This window comes from Coloeus monedula (assembly GCF_965178545.1).
Source record: "Coloeus monedula genome assembly, chromosome: 2".
Classification (NCBI taxonomy): Eukaryota; Metazoa; Chordata; class Aves; order Passeriformes; family Corvidae; genus Coloeus; species Coloeus monedula.
The window spans coordinates 64,886,454-64,903,326 of NC_138782.1; the positions used below are offsets into that span (position 1 = coordinate 64,886,454).

Below are 16,873 nucleotides of genomic sequence, written 5' to 3' on the forward strand. Positions count from 1 at the left end.
TGAATATGTTGTTATACTTTGGGGTGGCGATGTCATTTTTCCTGTTTACTGTGTAAGCTTGACCCTAACTATTGGGGGGAAAGGGAAAGAAGTTTTGCTTATTGAAAGAAATTATCGCGTTACTGAACAAAAAAACTTTCTTCTGAAAAAGCAATCTGTGAAGTCAGTTGCATGACCTGGTTCCATTATTCTGTTTGGTTTTTAGCAAATCAGTCTGGGATCTGTGTGTGCCCAAACCTTTACAAACAAAGAGGTAAATTGTTTCTGTGAGAGCTACTTAGGTGGGCACTTGATTGCCTAGATTTCATGCTTTAATGCTTTTTGAGGTTTGCTTAATAAAATTGATTAGTCATGGGATGTGATCTTTTTCAGATTATGTCCATACTTTTGGGAGATGCCTTTGAGAGAAGTAGGAGGGGCATTTTGTTTTGAAATTTTTCCATCAAAACTCACTGCTGAAACAAACAACATACCTGTTTTTCACTTTGGTGTCATCAAATGCAACTGCAATGTGGCTGTTCCTTGAAAGACCAAATTGCTTGCCACCTTCTAAAATGGATGGTTCTGTGTCAGTAGCACAGGAATCCTGCAAAATAGACAGCAATCATACAAACTTCATATTTTGTATCTGTATCTGTGCATATGCTGGCAGTCTTCCAGCTGCTCAGGACTGAGAATATTGTTTGTACTTAATCTAGAGACTGGCCCTGCAATTTTCCAGTGTGCTGATGTCTCATCACACCAGCTAAAGTTATAAACCAGTATGACAGGAACTTGGAGTAAAAGCAGAGCTCATTAAGCTGGCTGTAAAAGCAAATAAAAGTAATATATGAACATTGCTGCTTTCATGCTTTCACCAGTGGACATTTACAAGAGTCTTAAGTGATTTCCAGGCAGCTCAGTGTACCCTTAGCTCACATAACTGAGTTTCACGCAGTAGGATTCCCTCTTACAGAAATGAAGCAAGAATTCAAGTTTTAAAGGGATGCTTTGTTGTCAACTTGAAATCTAGTAACCTTAAAAATAATGAGTTAAAAGTAGTTTCAGATCCTGCAGCTGTCAATGAGTCCTTCATTTTACTTCCTTATATTGTTTTACAACTGTATTCTTAGCTTAATGTGCTGTTGTTTCCCCCGGTGCTGTTGAAAGGCCCCCACAAACAATCAGGGAATCCAAATAACTCCTGGATAGATGTAACAACTGTTTAACTCCCCAGCTGTCTAATGTAGAGACATTACCCAGGTTGTAAAGAAAGAAACCCCTCCCTGTCGTTCCACTTCTATTAATCTTGAAGTGGTGCAATAATGCAAGGTAAAATATCTTCTGTCCACTATAATTTTCTCCTTTTAATTTCACCAGGTCTTTTAATCTCTGGTATACAAGCTCTTGTATAGGGGTGCCTGGGGCAATGCGAGACCATGGTAATTACCGGCTTCTACTTATGTCTGGCTTTTGCCTCCCACTGAGAGTATTGTGAAGAAACTACTCAAAGGATCTAAATCAACACAATATCAGACAATACTGCTGGGAAAGAAACAAACTTTGATAGCTGCAAGCTCTGTTTTTAAGCACTGTGGCTGCTATCATTTTGGATTGGTGACAGTCTCTTATTTGAGCCCTGACTCAGCAGGGACCTGCAAAGCACAAGGTGCGGTGCCTTGCTGACAGAGTTCTTTCTCTGAAACAGTTTGAAAATGTCGTGAGTGACTTAAGCACTGAGATTTCAACTGCAAAGAGGAAATTTCTTGCCCCCTGCCACTCAGTTTTTCAGTAATATTTTTTGCTTTCACACGTCACAAAAATCTTCATAACAGTGTAGAGGACTTCTAAAATATAGTTTTACATAATGAATACTCTGGTTTGAATATGACAGAGTAGAACGCCACGCATTATGACAAGAACAATTGATACATCAATATGCAACAGAGGGAAAAAACAGGGAAAATTCACCAGGACCAAGCAAGGTTATGAATGTATGACACCAGTCTTCCAGTGATCATCAAAAAGAAAAAAAAAAATACTCCCATGATGCAGGGTAAAATTTCGAATTATTTTAAGCTTTACGGGCTTATCTAGAGATCTAACAACTAAGTTAATCACAATACTATGCATATAATACCTTCAATTACATTTGAGCTTGCTGAAACTTGAAGATAGGGAATAACAACTGGTACTGGAAGGGATTGGAAAATACACACACACATCTTTCTCTGGCATGCTTTTACATTTTACATGGTAAAAGGATATATTCTGACTGTAAATTTAATCCTAGACTATATGTTAGTAAAGGGTCTGACCCTGACACAAGCTGCTCCCCAGCATCAGTAAACACTGCAGTTTTTCTTCATTCCAGCAGGATGACTGTAAGAAAGGGCAAGGAGTGTGGGAGAGAGTCCAACACACCATTGTGGTTGGAATCATAGCATACACTGATTATTTACTAATAACTACTCATAATAGTAAACATTCATCAGGCTGATGTGGAACAGTCAGCAAAAGGAAAAAAAAAATCAGTAGGGCATGTTTAAAAAACTTCCATATTTTATTCACAGCCCTGTGTCTGCTTTTGTTTTATCTAAGGACACCCAGCTTTACAGCTTTCACAAGACTGTGCACTAAGCATGGATCATCAACCTGTATTAAAATATCTCAGCTTTGTTTTCTTGCCTAATGGCCTTAATGTGTCCTGGCTGCTTAATAGTCTCCCATATTACACGAGTGCCTGAACTCTTCAGCTGCACTTCACTTTGGTCTTGTAAGATGTCAGGGACTTAACTGGTAGGTCAAGAAGCTCGGGTATGGCAGTGGGAATGAAGAACAGAGGAGGCCACTGGTGGACTGTCACACATTCTCCATATTCTCATTTGCTGTATTAGTAATTACAAAGAAAGCAATTAGTAGAAAGAGCACTGAAGCAGTCCCCACAGTTCACTGAATACTGTTAATAGCACAATGCAGAAATGCATGGATCAGAAGAGAGAGGTACCGTCACGGAGTCAAAGGCAGAAGTAACGCTGGCGCTCCTCATTTCAGCGGCAAGCGAACCCTGAGAAGCAGGGAATAACATGAGGCAGAAGTAGCAGATACCCAGTGTTGAGGAACATTTTGGCATCCATAGCAAGCAGCAGCAGACTGGTGGCTGGTGTATTTCCCAACTGTCCTACTTACGAATCTTTTCTTGCTTTTAGTACAGGGAAGGTTTTTTTCTCATTTGGGATTCAACTGCTCTCCCCTTTTACATGCAGATGGATGTATGTAGGTAAAAAAGCTCCTAAAAGGACTTAAATAGACCATGTACCTTATTTAAGCCTCCTATGTGAAAATACTTTTTTCTGCTGTACATTTTCCTTCTACACTGAGATTCTGTATAATTTACTGTCATATGAGGGCCATCTCATACGAGTGCTACCTCATTACCAGACTGTAGTTACTTTGTTGCAACAGTCCCCTGAAAAATACTTTGAAGAACTACTAATATCAATGTAACAGCTATCCAAAAGCTTGCCTTATTTAAAATAGTTTCAAGTCTTCAGCATACTAAAACGGTTTCATTATTTTCAAGAGAGAAGTGGAGTAATGGTGCTTTATTTAGATTTTTATTTTGAATTCCTGTTTTAAATTATCACTGCTCTAGATACGTGATATACACAACTCACATTGTTACAAAGGGACTAGTTTCTGATATTAATGAGTACACCTATTCCTCTCAATTTCGCTATTTTAAAAGTTAGTGTTTATAATCTTAGGAAGTGTATACTTGCTCTTTCATGCTCTTCTGTGGTTTGCTTTTTGTTTTGTTTATAAGGCTTGATCAAGGGATACTATGACTGCATTCCTTCACAATAGTGACCATTAAACTGGATAATCTTTTTTACCTTGTTGCTGCCTGGTTCCTTATCTTTCTATAGTAGCCTTACTGTACTGCAAATTTGCTTTAAACTCCAAACAGAAAAGCTGCACTGGAGCCCTGGTGCTACAACTACTCCACCTTGTGGGAACGAACCACAACCGCTTCCCTAGAGCATTGAGAGGCCGGTGTTTGTAACTGTGGGGCTCGGGATACGGTAGTAACTGAGATGGAGCTTGTCAGTCTTGAACCCAAGGCTCCCATTTCCAGGTACGTGATCTGGAGATTTCAGTAGTGCCTGACAAGTCCTTCTAGATAAAGCTGTGTCATAGATACCTGGCCAACAAAGGTGGTCACATATTTCAAACAGAATTTCGGTTCTTAACTTCTCAAAACGATCTTATTATTGAAGTGTAAATTCCAATGATGCAAATAGGCTCCTAACTGGGGAACGTGCAGTCTTTTCACACCATTTTGAAGCCTCACTCACACTGAACTATAGCCTGCATAAACCTGCTGGTTGTATTCAGGTCTAACAAAATACAAATAATTTTCCTCTCAGAAATATCTTCCAGTGTATATATTATTGATTTTAATATTCAGATGTGTCAACATATGTTCTGTGAACAGTAAAATGTTGCATCAATCTACAAAACTACTACACTTGTGAGAGAAGAAGTTTTGTCCTTAAATTTTGTTGTATAAGACTGCTTGCCACTATGTAGCAGTTTATTTCTGGTAACAACAGTTGAGCTCAATTTAGCAGAGACTGGGGTTTCATTTTGTAATTCTCCTGACTAAAGTTACAAAATAGCAGTAGAGGAATTGCCATATCAAATAGGCCTCCTGGTTTATCTTTTTCTTCATCCTGTCACTGACAAGGCTGTTATCATATGCATCAGAGAACAGCACAAGAAATATCGTAATGAAATGGATTTCCCATGGGAAAATTTCCCTTCCAAACCCAAGCAGATATTGCTTGGCTTACATCCTGAAGTGTAAGGGTTTATGGCAAAGCATGCAAGCCAAAGAGAATTCTAAACCTATATCGTTCTTTAAATTACTGTTGTGATAATCCAAGCAAATTTTATCTACCAGTTTTGCATTATCTACAGGTTTTACTGACCTGCAACAAGGTGTTTCATGTACAGAATCATGCTGAATTGTTACTATTTTTGCAGCAAAGTGCTTCATTATTCCTGATGAATAGCCTTTCAATTTTGCCTGGAAATAGAAACTTTTCAAACTCTATCTGACTGAAGTGATTCATACTTACAAGTGCTGATGATAGAGATGGTGTTGGAGGAGGAGAAGCAGGAGGGATTCTTGGCCCTTCTTTCTCCCCATTAGTGCCTGGTTCAGGTTGGACCAGAACTGTTGCACGAGTTGGTTTATCTTCATCCTCAGGTGGCCTAACTTCTGGTTCTAGTGTGGGACATCGGCCAATATCTGCATTTTCAAAGGAGACGGGTTGAGCAAAGTCCATAGGGCTGAGAACACACAAAAAGAGTGATGTCTGTTATTAGTTTTTCTGCCTTTTTACCACCCTTTTATAAAGAACAGCTACATGCTGCAGTGTAATTTCACTTCACAGGATACAAAAGCCAGGACTCATCCCATCCTGTACAAGTAGGTACAGGTAGAGAAATGGGACACTTCAACTAGAGGCAATAGTGACCATCGGTTTTTCTTCCTACAGTCAGTGCAAAGAGACAGGCATCCCCTTTGGCAAACTTTACAGGCCTATGTAGTTTCAGTGGTATTGCAGAGAAGTCCTTTACTCTGATGTGGAGTGATAAAATCCTAATTTAGGTACTTCAGATATATGAAAGGAAGATTTAGATGGAAACTTTCTATAGAGGCTTTATTTTATTCATCATTGCCTTTCCTTTTACTCAAATGTTCCTTCCAGATTACTGCACTTTCCACAAAGTAAATTGATTCCCATGGTGGTTCTCAGAATTTTGACTTCTCTTGGAAGTCAACCTTACCTAAAATAAAGTATTATAGTACACCATAAATACCTATCGCTGATGCACATCTTACTGCAGTGTTACTGCTGAATTTCTCTGATTTTGTGGATAAACAGACAGTGTTGGCTTATCTGTAAAACAGCTCATTAATTGCACAGCCTATGGAGCATACACTGTAGACAAAAAAAAGGAATGGCATATAAAGAAAAGAGATCATATTCCAGGATCTGCTGCTAGTATGATTCGTTGCAACAATGAACTTTCTTCTGGAAACCAAGGTAGTTAACCAGATCTCATTAACTGGACATTTGTTGGCATCATTGAGACTTACGTGGCATTAATGACAAGATTCCATATACAGCCCTCAAATGGTGGTATGTTTCTGACAGGTGAAGTCTGAAACTGAGAAGAAGTACCCCCCACAAAGAGCTTCTTAACAGAGATGGGCTGGTCTGATGGCAACCTCTGAGTCTGGACTTTGTCTTCATCGACTTGAACACTGAACATGCTGTGGAAAAGATTTGAAAGCAAAGAAATATGTATTTTACTGTGGTTATTTCTTGTATTGAAATCACCCCATTGCAGGTCCCATTTACTCCTGCACCAGCTTTAACAATGAGCAACTCAAATTATGTAATTGGTGGCTCACATTAAATGCATATTAACCACTAGAGGGGTTTCAGCTGCTCCTGTGCTTCCTTGGTTGTTGTTCGACAAAGCCTGGCAAAACTGTGCTGTGGAGGGGTGATAATGTCAGACTGTGGCTGCATAGGAAGAAGTGGCTTGTGGTTTGGCAACACTGACACAGCAAGGGCGGAGCTGGCTGTACTGTGATGGTAGATAAAATCATCTAGGGCTCAACAGGATGGGAACAGCATGGGGTCACATTTTGTTTGGACTCCCTATTTCCCTATGACCTTCTTGCTGGGGCACAACCACTGCTACCGACTGCTCTGACTGCAAGATCCAGGGCAGACATATGGTACACTTTTTAAAGATCTGGTAGCTTTTTATGTGGGAGGTGGCAGGGTAGGAAAATTGCTGATTGCTCACCATGTACTGATACAGGTGCTATAATTCATTCCCATGGGCATTTCACATGGCACAAGCAAAAGACAAAGCTGTCCCATGGTTACTGTTAAGGCTGAAGAGAGGAAGGTAGAAGCCTCTGCAGCACCACTGGCTGACTAATAATCAGTTTTTGGCAAATAAACTCCCTTTTTTCAACTGCAAATATACTGAACTCCAATATTATTTCTTAACTATAATTACAAATGCTAGCAACTGAATATTGAAAATGTATATTGAAAAGAGGCCTGTTTTCAAATGCAAAATGCTTGGCTTTGTTATTTACACACATCCTAGGCAGAATTGGATAGTGACTTAAGCACTTGAATTACATAAGTGCTGTACTATGAGCAAATTTTCCAGTTTCCTCATAGTTTTGGATGGATTAATTTGGTCTGGAGTCTGGCTGCAGAGTAAGAAACATGATTAATTTTTCAAAGGGTTAGAGAAAGCAGTTATTAAAGGACTTATCTCTGAGGACAATCCCTATGATATCTTCCAGACCTTTCAGCAGTGGAAACAGAAGGAGAGAGATTTCTCTAGAGGCAGTTCAGAGCAAAAGACTAATTTAGGTTCCATGAAGTGTCCCAGAGAGGACACTGCCCTTCTCTGCCTTCAGAGGTAGTGTAGGGAAGTCAGATTGCCAAGACTCAAGTTATCCTTTGTGCTGATATATCTTAGACATGGCTAACCATGGTAAACATTTTGGGTCCAAGCAAAACCATGCAGTGATGTACATTAGTCTTCAACAATATCGTATTTCATAATTATATGGACAATTATCTCTGCAGAGTTTTCCCAGGGTGTTCCTCACATTAAAAAAAAAAAAAAACAACTTGAGTTCATGATGAGCAGAGGAAGGGTTAATCTTAATTTGTGTCTTTTCACATCCATTTCAGGTTATAGAAACTTCAGAGTTCAGACAATTTGTTTTGTAACAAAGCTACTTTGAAAACACAGAGGTCTCATCTGAATGAGCACCATCACTGGATGGCATTGTACACCAATTTTTGCCTTGATGTACTCTCACAGGTACCCTCATAAGGTCAAGCTACTGTACTTGCTATAGCACTGCATAGAAGAATTTATTTTGTTGTTTAGAGCCTTCTGTTATCATCTGCATATTCGTGTTCTGTCACAGTGACACAAAATGTATCACAAAATGCAGTCATCCATTTCCAAAATAACTTTTCCTTCCAAAGCATTTATGGGTTGGCTTTGATCTAGTCACTGAAGTAGAGGAGATTTATTGACTGGAGGCATTATTTACGAGAAGTTTTCTAACAATACAATAGAAATGCAGTCAGAAAATTATATGGAGAGAAAATTACAGAGACGACAGAAGAGCACCTCAGCACTACACAGCAATGGTTGGTCAAGAAGGCTGCAGGGGGGGTAAGAGGGTGAAGTGGATAAGTGCCTTTTGTAACATGCTGGATGTCACATCTTCTTTCTGATTTCTTTTAAACAACACAGAATGTTGCACATAGTGCACTAATCCAACAAATGTCTGTACAGGATGTACACTTTTGTATGTTCAAAGGTTCATAATAAACCCTGCTTGGAACAAGGGCTCTTCCAGGCCATAAATAATACTGCCTGCCTGAGTCCTACACATTACAGTAGTGCTGTTTCTAATCACTTTCTGAATAGTGAAGTGTAATAGGAAATTTTTACAATGTCTGAGAAAGGACAAAGGAATTCAAATGAAATTCAGGCTAAAACAAAATGGTCTGAAAAGGTGTTTTTTCCAGTAAGAAAAGTCGGACTGTGTGTTTTCACAGTTTTACCATATTTAGCTGGGCACCACTGTGTCCAGCACATGACATCTCAAAAAGGCTACAGGCTGCTGCGCTGTTGCAGTTTGTACCCTTTGGAAACAGTCTTTTTCTACACGTCCTGAAAAGGAGATTTACTGCACCACAGCAGAATTTCTTACCCACAGATTCTTTAATAAAATATATTTGCCAAGAATCAGAAGGTTAAAAATTGTGACAAATCAGAAGGTTAAAAGTTCAGACAAATGCAGGTCTCTGGAGAAACAGGCTGGTAGCCTAGAAAAGCATGTAAACCCAGCTCTTCAGAACAACAGTGACTTAGAATTCTTATTTCTAAGAATTTTTTGATCACAATACAATTAAACTAATTTTTTTTTTTTTTGTCTCAGCAGAAGCATTTGCATGGATTGCCAAAGCCATCAATAGATTTGCTCTGTCTAACTAGCTGTGCTGTAGCACAGGTCTGTAGCACCTCTAGGTATTTGTTACCCTCTAGCTCGTTCTATCCGGATGGAATGTGCTCTGCCATCGTGAAACTCGCCAGCCTCTGGTCTGAGGGTGATTCTGTAGGGATCCCGGATCCCAGTGGAGATGTGCACTTCCAGCCGACCTCTGTTCAGGAACACAGCATAGTAGGCCTGCAAAGTATATGTTGGAGTGAAAAGGTAGGTTACATTTGGAAAGAAATTACTTCACTCAGTTTTATGTTAGTGTGTATGTTCTATTGTCTTACACTGCCTTTTAATTTGCTCACCATAGACAAGACACAGCTGTTTCAGTTCTGCTGCTGCTATACTCAGACTCTTGCACTTTTATAATGAGGAAGGGGTAAAATGAGGTCATGCTCGAAACATCAACAAAAGATTTAACTCTCTACCTATTTTCAGGGAAGGATGGAGACTTCTAACCTACAATTCTTCTGATTTTTGTTGATACAAGACCTGCTCTTAAACTCATCCATCCCTGAAGTGCATTGATCTCAGCTTGAGTTCTGTGTTTGGAGAGCTGGCAAATCATGTCAGTAGTTACTCCAGCACCACTATCATATTGTGGCAGATTTCAGGATCTAAACTTCAGTTACTATAGCAATAAGTGGTCATGCTCACTTCTGTGACCTGAAGAGCTGGGAAATGATAAGGGAGCCCCCCTGCCCTGAAGTTAATGTCATCCAGGTGAGCCATTACAATGTGCTGTCCCTGGAGTGCATTACTCCAGGTCACTGAGAGCTCTCTTCCAAAATAGGCAGAAAGGAGAATAATGAAATATCATTTCCCAGAAGTCCTGAACAAAGAATGCATCAACACATTGTTTATTGCTGTTGTAGGATTTTAATCAAGTTTTAATCAAGACTTGAATAATTTCTAACAATTTCTAGCAATCACACTTAGAACAGTCACTCAGACACTGTGGACTTACATAGCAGATTTGTACTTTATGAGAGAGAAGGAGAAGGCAGAGCACTCAAGCCTTAAATTCCACATCAGTGATCCCAAACAAGGGACTTAACACTGTGTTCACCAGCTCTTTTTTTTTTTCTTTTGGCCTTAGGGAAATTAGAATGATCCTCATTCATGTCTCTATGAACAGGAATGAGAGAGTTTCCAAGCATTAATAGTGCATAAGTAGTCCACAGAATGAGTGAAGAACAGTATGATTTAATATTTAGGTTTGGTTAAAAAACCCAACATAGAATAAAATAAAAAACCAAATCTGCTGCTTAGCAACGAGCAATGGATACGTGACTGTAGATCTGTAAGAGAAACAATTTCTCCAAGGCAGAACACCAATTCTGAACTTCTGTTAGATTCTTCATCACATTTAAGGATAACATTAGAAATAATTTATTCCCAATAATTGAATTTTAACTTAAGCATAAACATCTGACAGTGTCTTGAAGCAAACCATGGCAGTTCAGCAGAATTGTGGGGTTTTTCTGCCTTTTGCCAGGTTCCTCATACCTGTCCTGTCTGTCTGCGCTTTCTCCTCAGAGGGGCAGCTTTCCTTGCAGAGTGCCTGCGCTTTCTCCTGGGAGGGACAATTGTGCCACTTGTGCCAAATAAGATGATCCCAGACTCATTCCTGGTGCTGAAGGAGAGATTGATTTCTGTGCCCACGTCAAAGGAGACAGGCTGCAGTTCCACAAAACCTGGCTTGGAGAAGCTAACTGTATGAATGTTCTGTAGGAAGGAGAGGACAGGAAAGTGCATTAGTAGAATTAAGAGCAAGAGTATGAACGCACAGGAAGATTTCTTAACTAAAATAATAAACTACATAAATATAACTAGTGTGAAAAGATGGACAGTAATAATAAACACAGCAATTTACTCCTCAAGTGTTCTGCAAACATTAATTTACCTGCTTACATCTAGCATCATTAGCGTACTTGTGGAATTCTGTCTTATAGGAAGGCAAAGTTCCAGTTTTATGTCGATATATCGTCTTGGATTAAAAATAACTGCTCAAGGTTGTTTTTATTTTATGTATGTGTTTTACATTGAGTTAATACAGCTGGAGTTTGCTTTTAAATCTATAAAATAGGTAATATTAACATAACCAATATGAACGTAAACTACATTCTATTATTTGTCAAATGTGCTGAGAAAATACTTTGCATTAATCAGTCACTGTTGCTTCACTAAGTAACACTGCTTTCTTGGTTACTCAGAGTCATAAATGAAGCACTTGTTGCACATGGCCAAACTTTTGGTACACTGGTAGCCATTAACACAATTTAAAGAGTAGAATATGTCGTCAAATAATAAATCAGTGCATACTCCCAAAGATTTTCAGTCATCACTGCCAACTCATGTATTCTTCCAGATGTGGAAGACCAGTGACTCTTTCTAAAGTAGTTCACCATTTTTTCAGTACAGTAGAACTGTTTTCAGGTCGAGAGATAAAAGATTATGCCAGATAAAATCATTGCTGGTGGTGCTCACCTTTCTCTGAAACCTGAGGACATTTAAATAATTGAACACATATCCAGTCTTTATCCTTTACTTTTGCTTCACTTCTTTTTAATTTTCCTGCATGTCTTGTTTTGTACAATTAGAACATTTTACTTATTTCCCCAACAAAAGGGTTAATCCAATTGGATTTCATACTCTGAAACCTCAAGTGTCACAAAATAATGTGAAAGGCAAAGTACTTTCTAAGATTCATGGCAACAGAAGAAAATGAACACAACTGTTCTTTCCTGTTCTTTCTGTAGCACCTGTTACAGAAAGAATATACTATAAATCAAAATAAATATGAACCTCTCTATCAAATTTTTGTTGAAGCCAAATCTGTAAGATTTAAAAGCACTTGAACAATCTGTTTTTACAGTTTGGCTTTACCACAAACTTGAAATATTAAAATATGGATCTCATAACAAATCTAGTCTAATATCCTGTCTGAGAATGCTACTGTTGTGTACTTTTGGCTCTGATGAAGGCCAAAGGTACAGTGGATAAACACAGCAAAAGAGGGCCCTTGTCTTCATTTTGGCCTGGCCAAGTTCCGGTTACTGTTCAAAGTAAATTTTTAATGTTTTGTAGAAAAAAAATATTTGGAGAGCATGGGGTTAACAACAACATGTTTGTATTTACTGTAGTGGTATCTGATATGGAATCTAGATCATCTTCTATCTACTTGCAAAACTCTGTTAAATTGTAGAGATTTTCAGGGAAGAAATACAAACTATTTATTGGGACACAAATGTCAGTGGAAGTATTTTTTTATATAAAAAGACTTTTCCATGGAAAATTACTAAATTCTCTCCCAAATTTCAGATCAGATTTCTTGAATTCTATATGCACTAAAAGGCTGTTAATTGCAAGAAGCAACAATTGAAAATAAACGCATTTAAAGCTAAAATAATAACAACAATTTTGTACATTCTTAGTGATCAGTAAGAAATGCACCTTCCAGCTCAGTGGTAGCTTATGACAGTAAGTATTCATACCTGATGTTTTATGTAGTGAATGACTTTATAATAACAGTTAAAAAAAAAGTAAATCCTTGGGTTTTATGTGCATCGATTTTTTTTTAGTTTTTGCAGAGTTGTCATTGCCTATCCTCATTAATGTCAATAATTCCCATTTTTGTCCGCTGAAACTGATGCCATGAAGATTTTTTGCCTTTTCTTTTATACCCCTGTTATACCTTTTTACAACTTCTGTATTCCCAGTGCTTTTTGCCTACATTCTTGGACTTGTTTGTCCAGCTAAGAAACTAAACATTTTAGAAGCTTCGTAGCTAGGGATCAGTGTGTCCCAGACCCCAAGGTCCTCTCCAGAACACATTCTGTAAACTAAGATAGAACCATCCAGGGGAAGGTTCCTTGGGGAGGGGGGCTCACTTGAGCCTCTCATTGGGGAATCTTGGATAGATATGCTAATTAGTAAAACCTATAATGTTATTCCCAATGTTGGGGGGGCAGAGACAGAGAGATAGACTCGGCGGGGTGCATCTCAATGCATATGACCTGGATATGTATACCTAAGGATCCTTAAAAATAAATACCAAGGTAAAATCCCTTTTCCCCTTCTAACTGTGTATGCCTCTTGATTTTAAGACCAGGAAAAGGCATCAAAACAAAGCTAAATCCCTGTTAAGCTGTTCAGAAAGCCCTACCCTTTAGGAACAGGGATATCACAAGCGGCCAGGGATACTCTCCAAGAAGTCAGGATCTGAAAAACTGGTCTACTTTCTGATCAGACTTGCTCATCTTTCTTTCTCTTAAATTTAACTGGATTTTAAGGTTAAATTCCTATCTAAGGAACACACCATATGCAATTAATCTACTATGCCAAAAAATCATAAACCAGAAAACATTTATACACATTAAGGCCAAAATACCTGGAAATCAGACTAACCTCTAGTGTGCATCCTTTGGTTAGACCAACGAAGTCAGGACTGCTCAATATGTTATAAGGTGTCCTTGAAATTTCAATGTCTTTGAGGCAACCTGTGTATTTCTCTAAGTTCACTTCAGGCCTAAAAAACATTTAGAAGTACAATGTGTTTTCAAAAATAGAGTTTAGAGAGAACAGTCAGCCAGACACACACACACACACTTTCAGATGCACAGATGCTTGATTTTTATTTTTATTTTAACTACACATGTACACTCGAATACACGTTGCCTTCTACCATATACCGACACACATTGCACTCTGCCAGAAGAAAAGCCTTATAAAGTCACTTCAGAAAAAAACCTTCATTCATACCATGGAGAGTAAATCCAAATAGAAAAAAACCACTATTTATTTCACTAAAAATATTACTCATGAGTGTTTACTAGATTATCTGAATAGTATGACCAGCTAAAAGAGAGAAAAATTAATTTGGGAAATAAATAAGGAGTTAAAACTGGTGTGGAGTGAGGAAGGGAGGAAGCAACAAACACTTCAGTTCCCTGGAAGGAAGGAAAAAATTTTAAAGAATATTAATTACAAAACAAAACCGTTTTGCACAGATACTAATCAGCTGCATGTTTTGGCACTGAAAGCCATTCTTTGCATTATTAGCCAACCTAGCAAGCGTGATGTATTCTCTGGCAGATTAGTACCCTCTGCATAAGTTAAAGCAAGCATCTGGTTTACTAAAATGTTCCATATGCTGCTTTATTTACAGTCAAGTAGCTATGGTCACCTTTCATTTTTCATTTTCTTTCCTAGCTCTTCTCCAGTTCCTTTATGGATTTATCCTCCCAGCAGAAGAACAGTTTTGCTGTTACCATTGTCACTGGTGCCTACAGTCGCCTGTCTTTGCCATCCAGAAACCATTCTTGCTATTACCCTCTCCTGCCTTGTCCAGTGACAGACTGTTCTCATCCTGTCCTGCTACAAACAGTTGCTGTTATAATTCCCAACCCATATCACAGAATCACAGAAAGAGTAAGCTTGGAAGGGACCACTGTGGGTCGTGTGGCTCAAACTCTTTGCAAACACTGGACACTTGCTTGATGTTTTCTTAAGACTTCTTTTTTCCCTTTTTCCCTTCCAAAATATATCAAACAAGGTCCAAGTTCACAAAGATCTTGCATAACTCTTGGCTTGTTTTTCAGGTTTTTCTTGTTACTTTTTTTTTTCTTGCCAAGATAGGCCAGTTTTAGGGGAAAACAAAAAGCAATTTCTGGAGCTTGTGAGGAAATAATCTTTCTGATGATCAGGGCAGAGGGCTGGGGCTGAAGTTGTATTTTTCCAATTCAAGCCAGGAATTAGCTTGTGCAAAAAAAATTAGAATGTGCAAAACACAGTGAAGTTCAGTTCATATCTGAGCATACCAAAGCAAAAGCAATGGATACAAATAGTTGCAAACTGAAAACTCAGTCAGAAATAGGTGATCTCCCCTCTCTCCCCCTCATCCTCCTGTTCTTAAAATGAGAAGTGGCAAATTTCACAACCATCTCCACCTTCCCTTCATGCTCTCCTCAGTAACTACATCACTGCCTCTGAGCACGGCACTCCCCACCTCACATGGGACTACACTGCTCCTACAGCCCGGAGGTCGGAGCCAAAGTCAGCAACACAGCTGGCTGCAGCTTCGCTTCCGAGGCATTCCGGCGTCATAAGCAACGCACAGCTGGAGTAAGCAGCTGCGTGAGGAAAAACAAAAGTTGCTTGTGTAGGTGTGTGCACAGCGTGGAATGTGAGGTGAGCACTTGGGAGCAGCTTTGCTGGATGTGGCAGGAGCAGCTCGCTGAACTAAGAGCCTTAGCGTAGCAGCTGCTCTAAACACTGCCCACACACTGCTGCTGCTGCGGTGCCGCCCGTGCTTTCAAGCTGCACTTTAACTAGACACATGCAAGTCATGCAAATAATCTGATTGTTTTTACCTTGCTTTCATACTGGGGTGAGAAGGAAAGGCAAAAAAAGAAAACAACAAAATGGCATTAATTGTAGGAAATGGTACTTCTTGCATTGTCGTTCTGTGATACTTATTAGCAAGGCTCAACCATTCCACAGTGAAGCAAGCAGATGTACGTCATTTACAAACAACATATAATAACAGGTGAGATTCTATGTACACTCTTGGGCTGTAACAATTAACAGGTGTACTCTGCAAACAGCTACCTTAAAATGTAATTCATCTGATGGCTTTTATAACTTGATACTATACTTGGTCATGAGCAAAAGCAAACCATGTAAAAGAATTTGGCAGAACTGACATGACCTGGTAATTACAAAGTCACAGATACCTCAGTGTCTATTGTTTGCAGTAGCTCAGCTTTCCCCTAATCTCCCTTTCACTACTTTCGATCCTAATTTACCATAACATTAATCTTGCCTCAGGCACTGATGAATCATAGCTGTAGGCAGAATGGTTATCACAGGTCAAAGCAGCTGTGGTACTCGGATTTTCTGGGCAGCCACAAAGGAAGTGGAAGATAATTGCTCTAGACATTTTGTTATGCACTGGTGTGATTTCACAATTACATAATACAGTGTTATATTTCATGAATAAAATAGATCTTAGATCTTTATATTGCTGGGTGATTTGACATCAGAGGTCAATTATTATCCTAACAGATTAACAAATATGTCCATTCTTTTAGTTGCAGAAGAATCTGTGGATTAAATACAACAGTTTCTTGTGCACAAGACCACTTCAAGGCTCTCATTATGCCATGTAGTTAAAGCTGACATAGATTAATGGGCTTGTTTCTGTGTTGCTCATCTGTTCACTGTAGCACATAATTTTCTTGTTCTTATTGCAAAACTGCTGAATATTCATTTAAACTTTAAGTAAGTTTTTTGGTCTATTTAAAGCCATGTAAGAAAATCACTAAATTCAAGTATCTGTTACCCCATTTCTTTAGTTTATTTAAGCTGAAGTAAACATTTATGAATATTACTATGCAATATTTAACAAATAATTACTGGGAATTTTATTTGTGTAAGAAATTCAGGATCAGACTTCTGAAGGGAAAAGGTTGTCATATTTCATTCTCGTTACATTAAATATATCAAGAGTATTGTGTCATATACTTTAAGTCCTGAATACAGGAGAAATTTTGTCTAAGGAGATCAGGAACTAAAACCCACAAATAATTTAAAATTATATCTAAGCAAAATATCTTAATACATATTTAAAGTATACTGACACTGATTATGCAAAACCATGGATACCCATTAAGCAGTAATCCCACATGGAGTAGTTTGTAGGTCAGTTTTTCTACTCATGCACAAAGTAAACATTTGTCCTTAATTTTGTGAAGA

General features: G+C 38.6%; 1 protein-coding gene across 8 annotated transcripts in view; it reads right to left on the bottom strand.

The window, feature by feature from the left end:
• LAMA2 (laminin subunit alpha 2) overlaps positions 1-16,873 on the bottom strand; it is a 344,213-nt gene that overhangs the window by 11,243 nt on the left and 316,097 nt on the right. For 4 of the 8 annotated variants that reach the window (XM_082302950.1, XM_082302949.1, XM_082302946.1 and 1 more), the window contains 6 exons: positions 13,526-13,646; positions 10,625-10,843; positions 9,156-9,304; positions 6,152-6,328; positions 5,124-5,337; positions 474-586 (listed from right to left, as the gene is read on the bottom strand). In XM_082302950.1, the coding sequence (XP_082159076.1) occupies positions 474-586; positions 5,124-5,337; positions 6,152-6,328; positions 9,156-9,304; positions 10,625-10,843; positions 13,526-13,646 (993 nt within the window). Of the gene's footprint in view, positions 1-473; positions 587-2,986; positions 3,047-5,123; positions 5,338-6,151; positions 6,329-9,155; positions 9,305-10,624; positions 10,844-13,525; positions 13,647-15,489; positions 15,502-16,873 lie in introns of all 8 variants that reach the window. The other 4 variants (XM_082302947.1, XM_082302945.1, XM_082302943.1 and 1 more) reach the window with 2 other exon arrangements.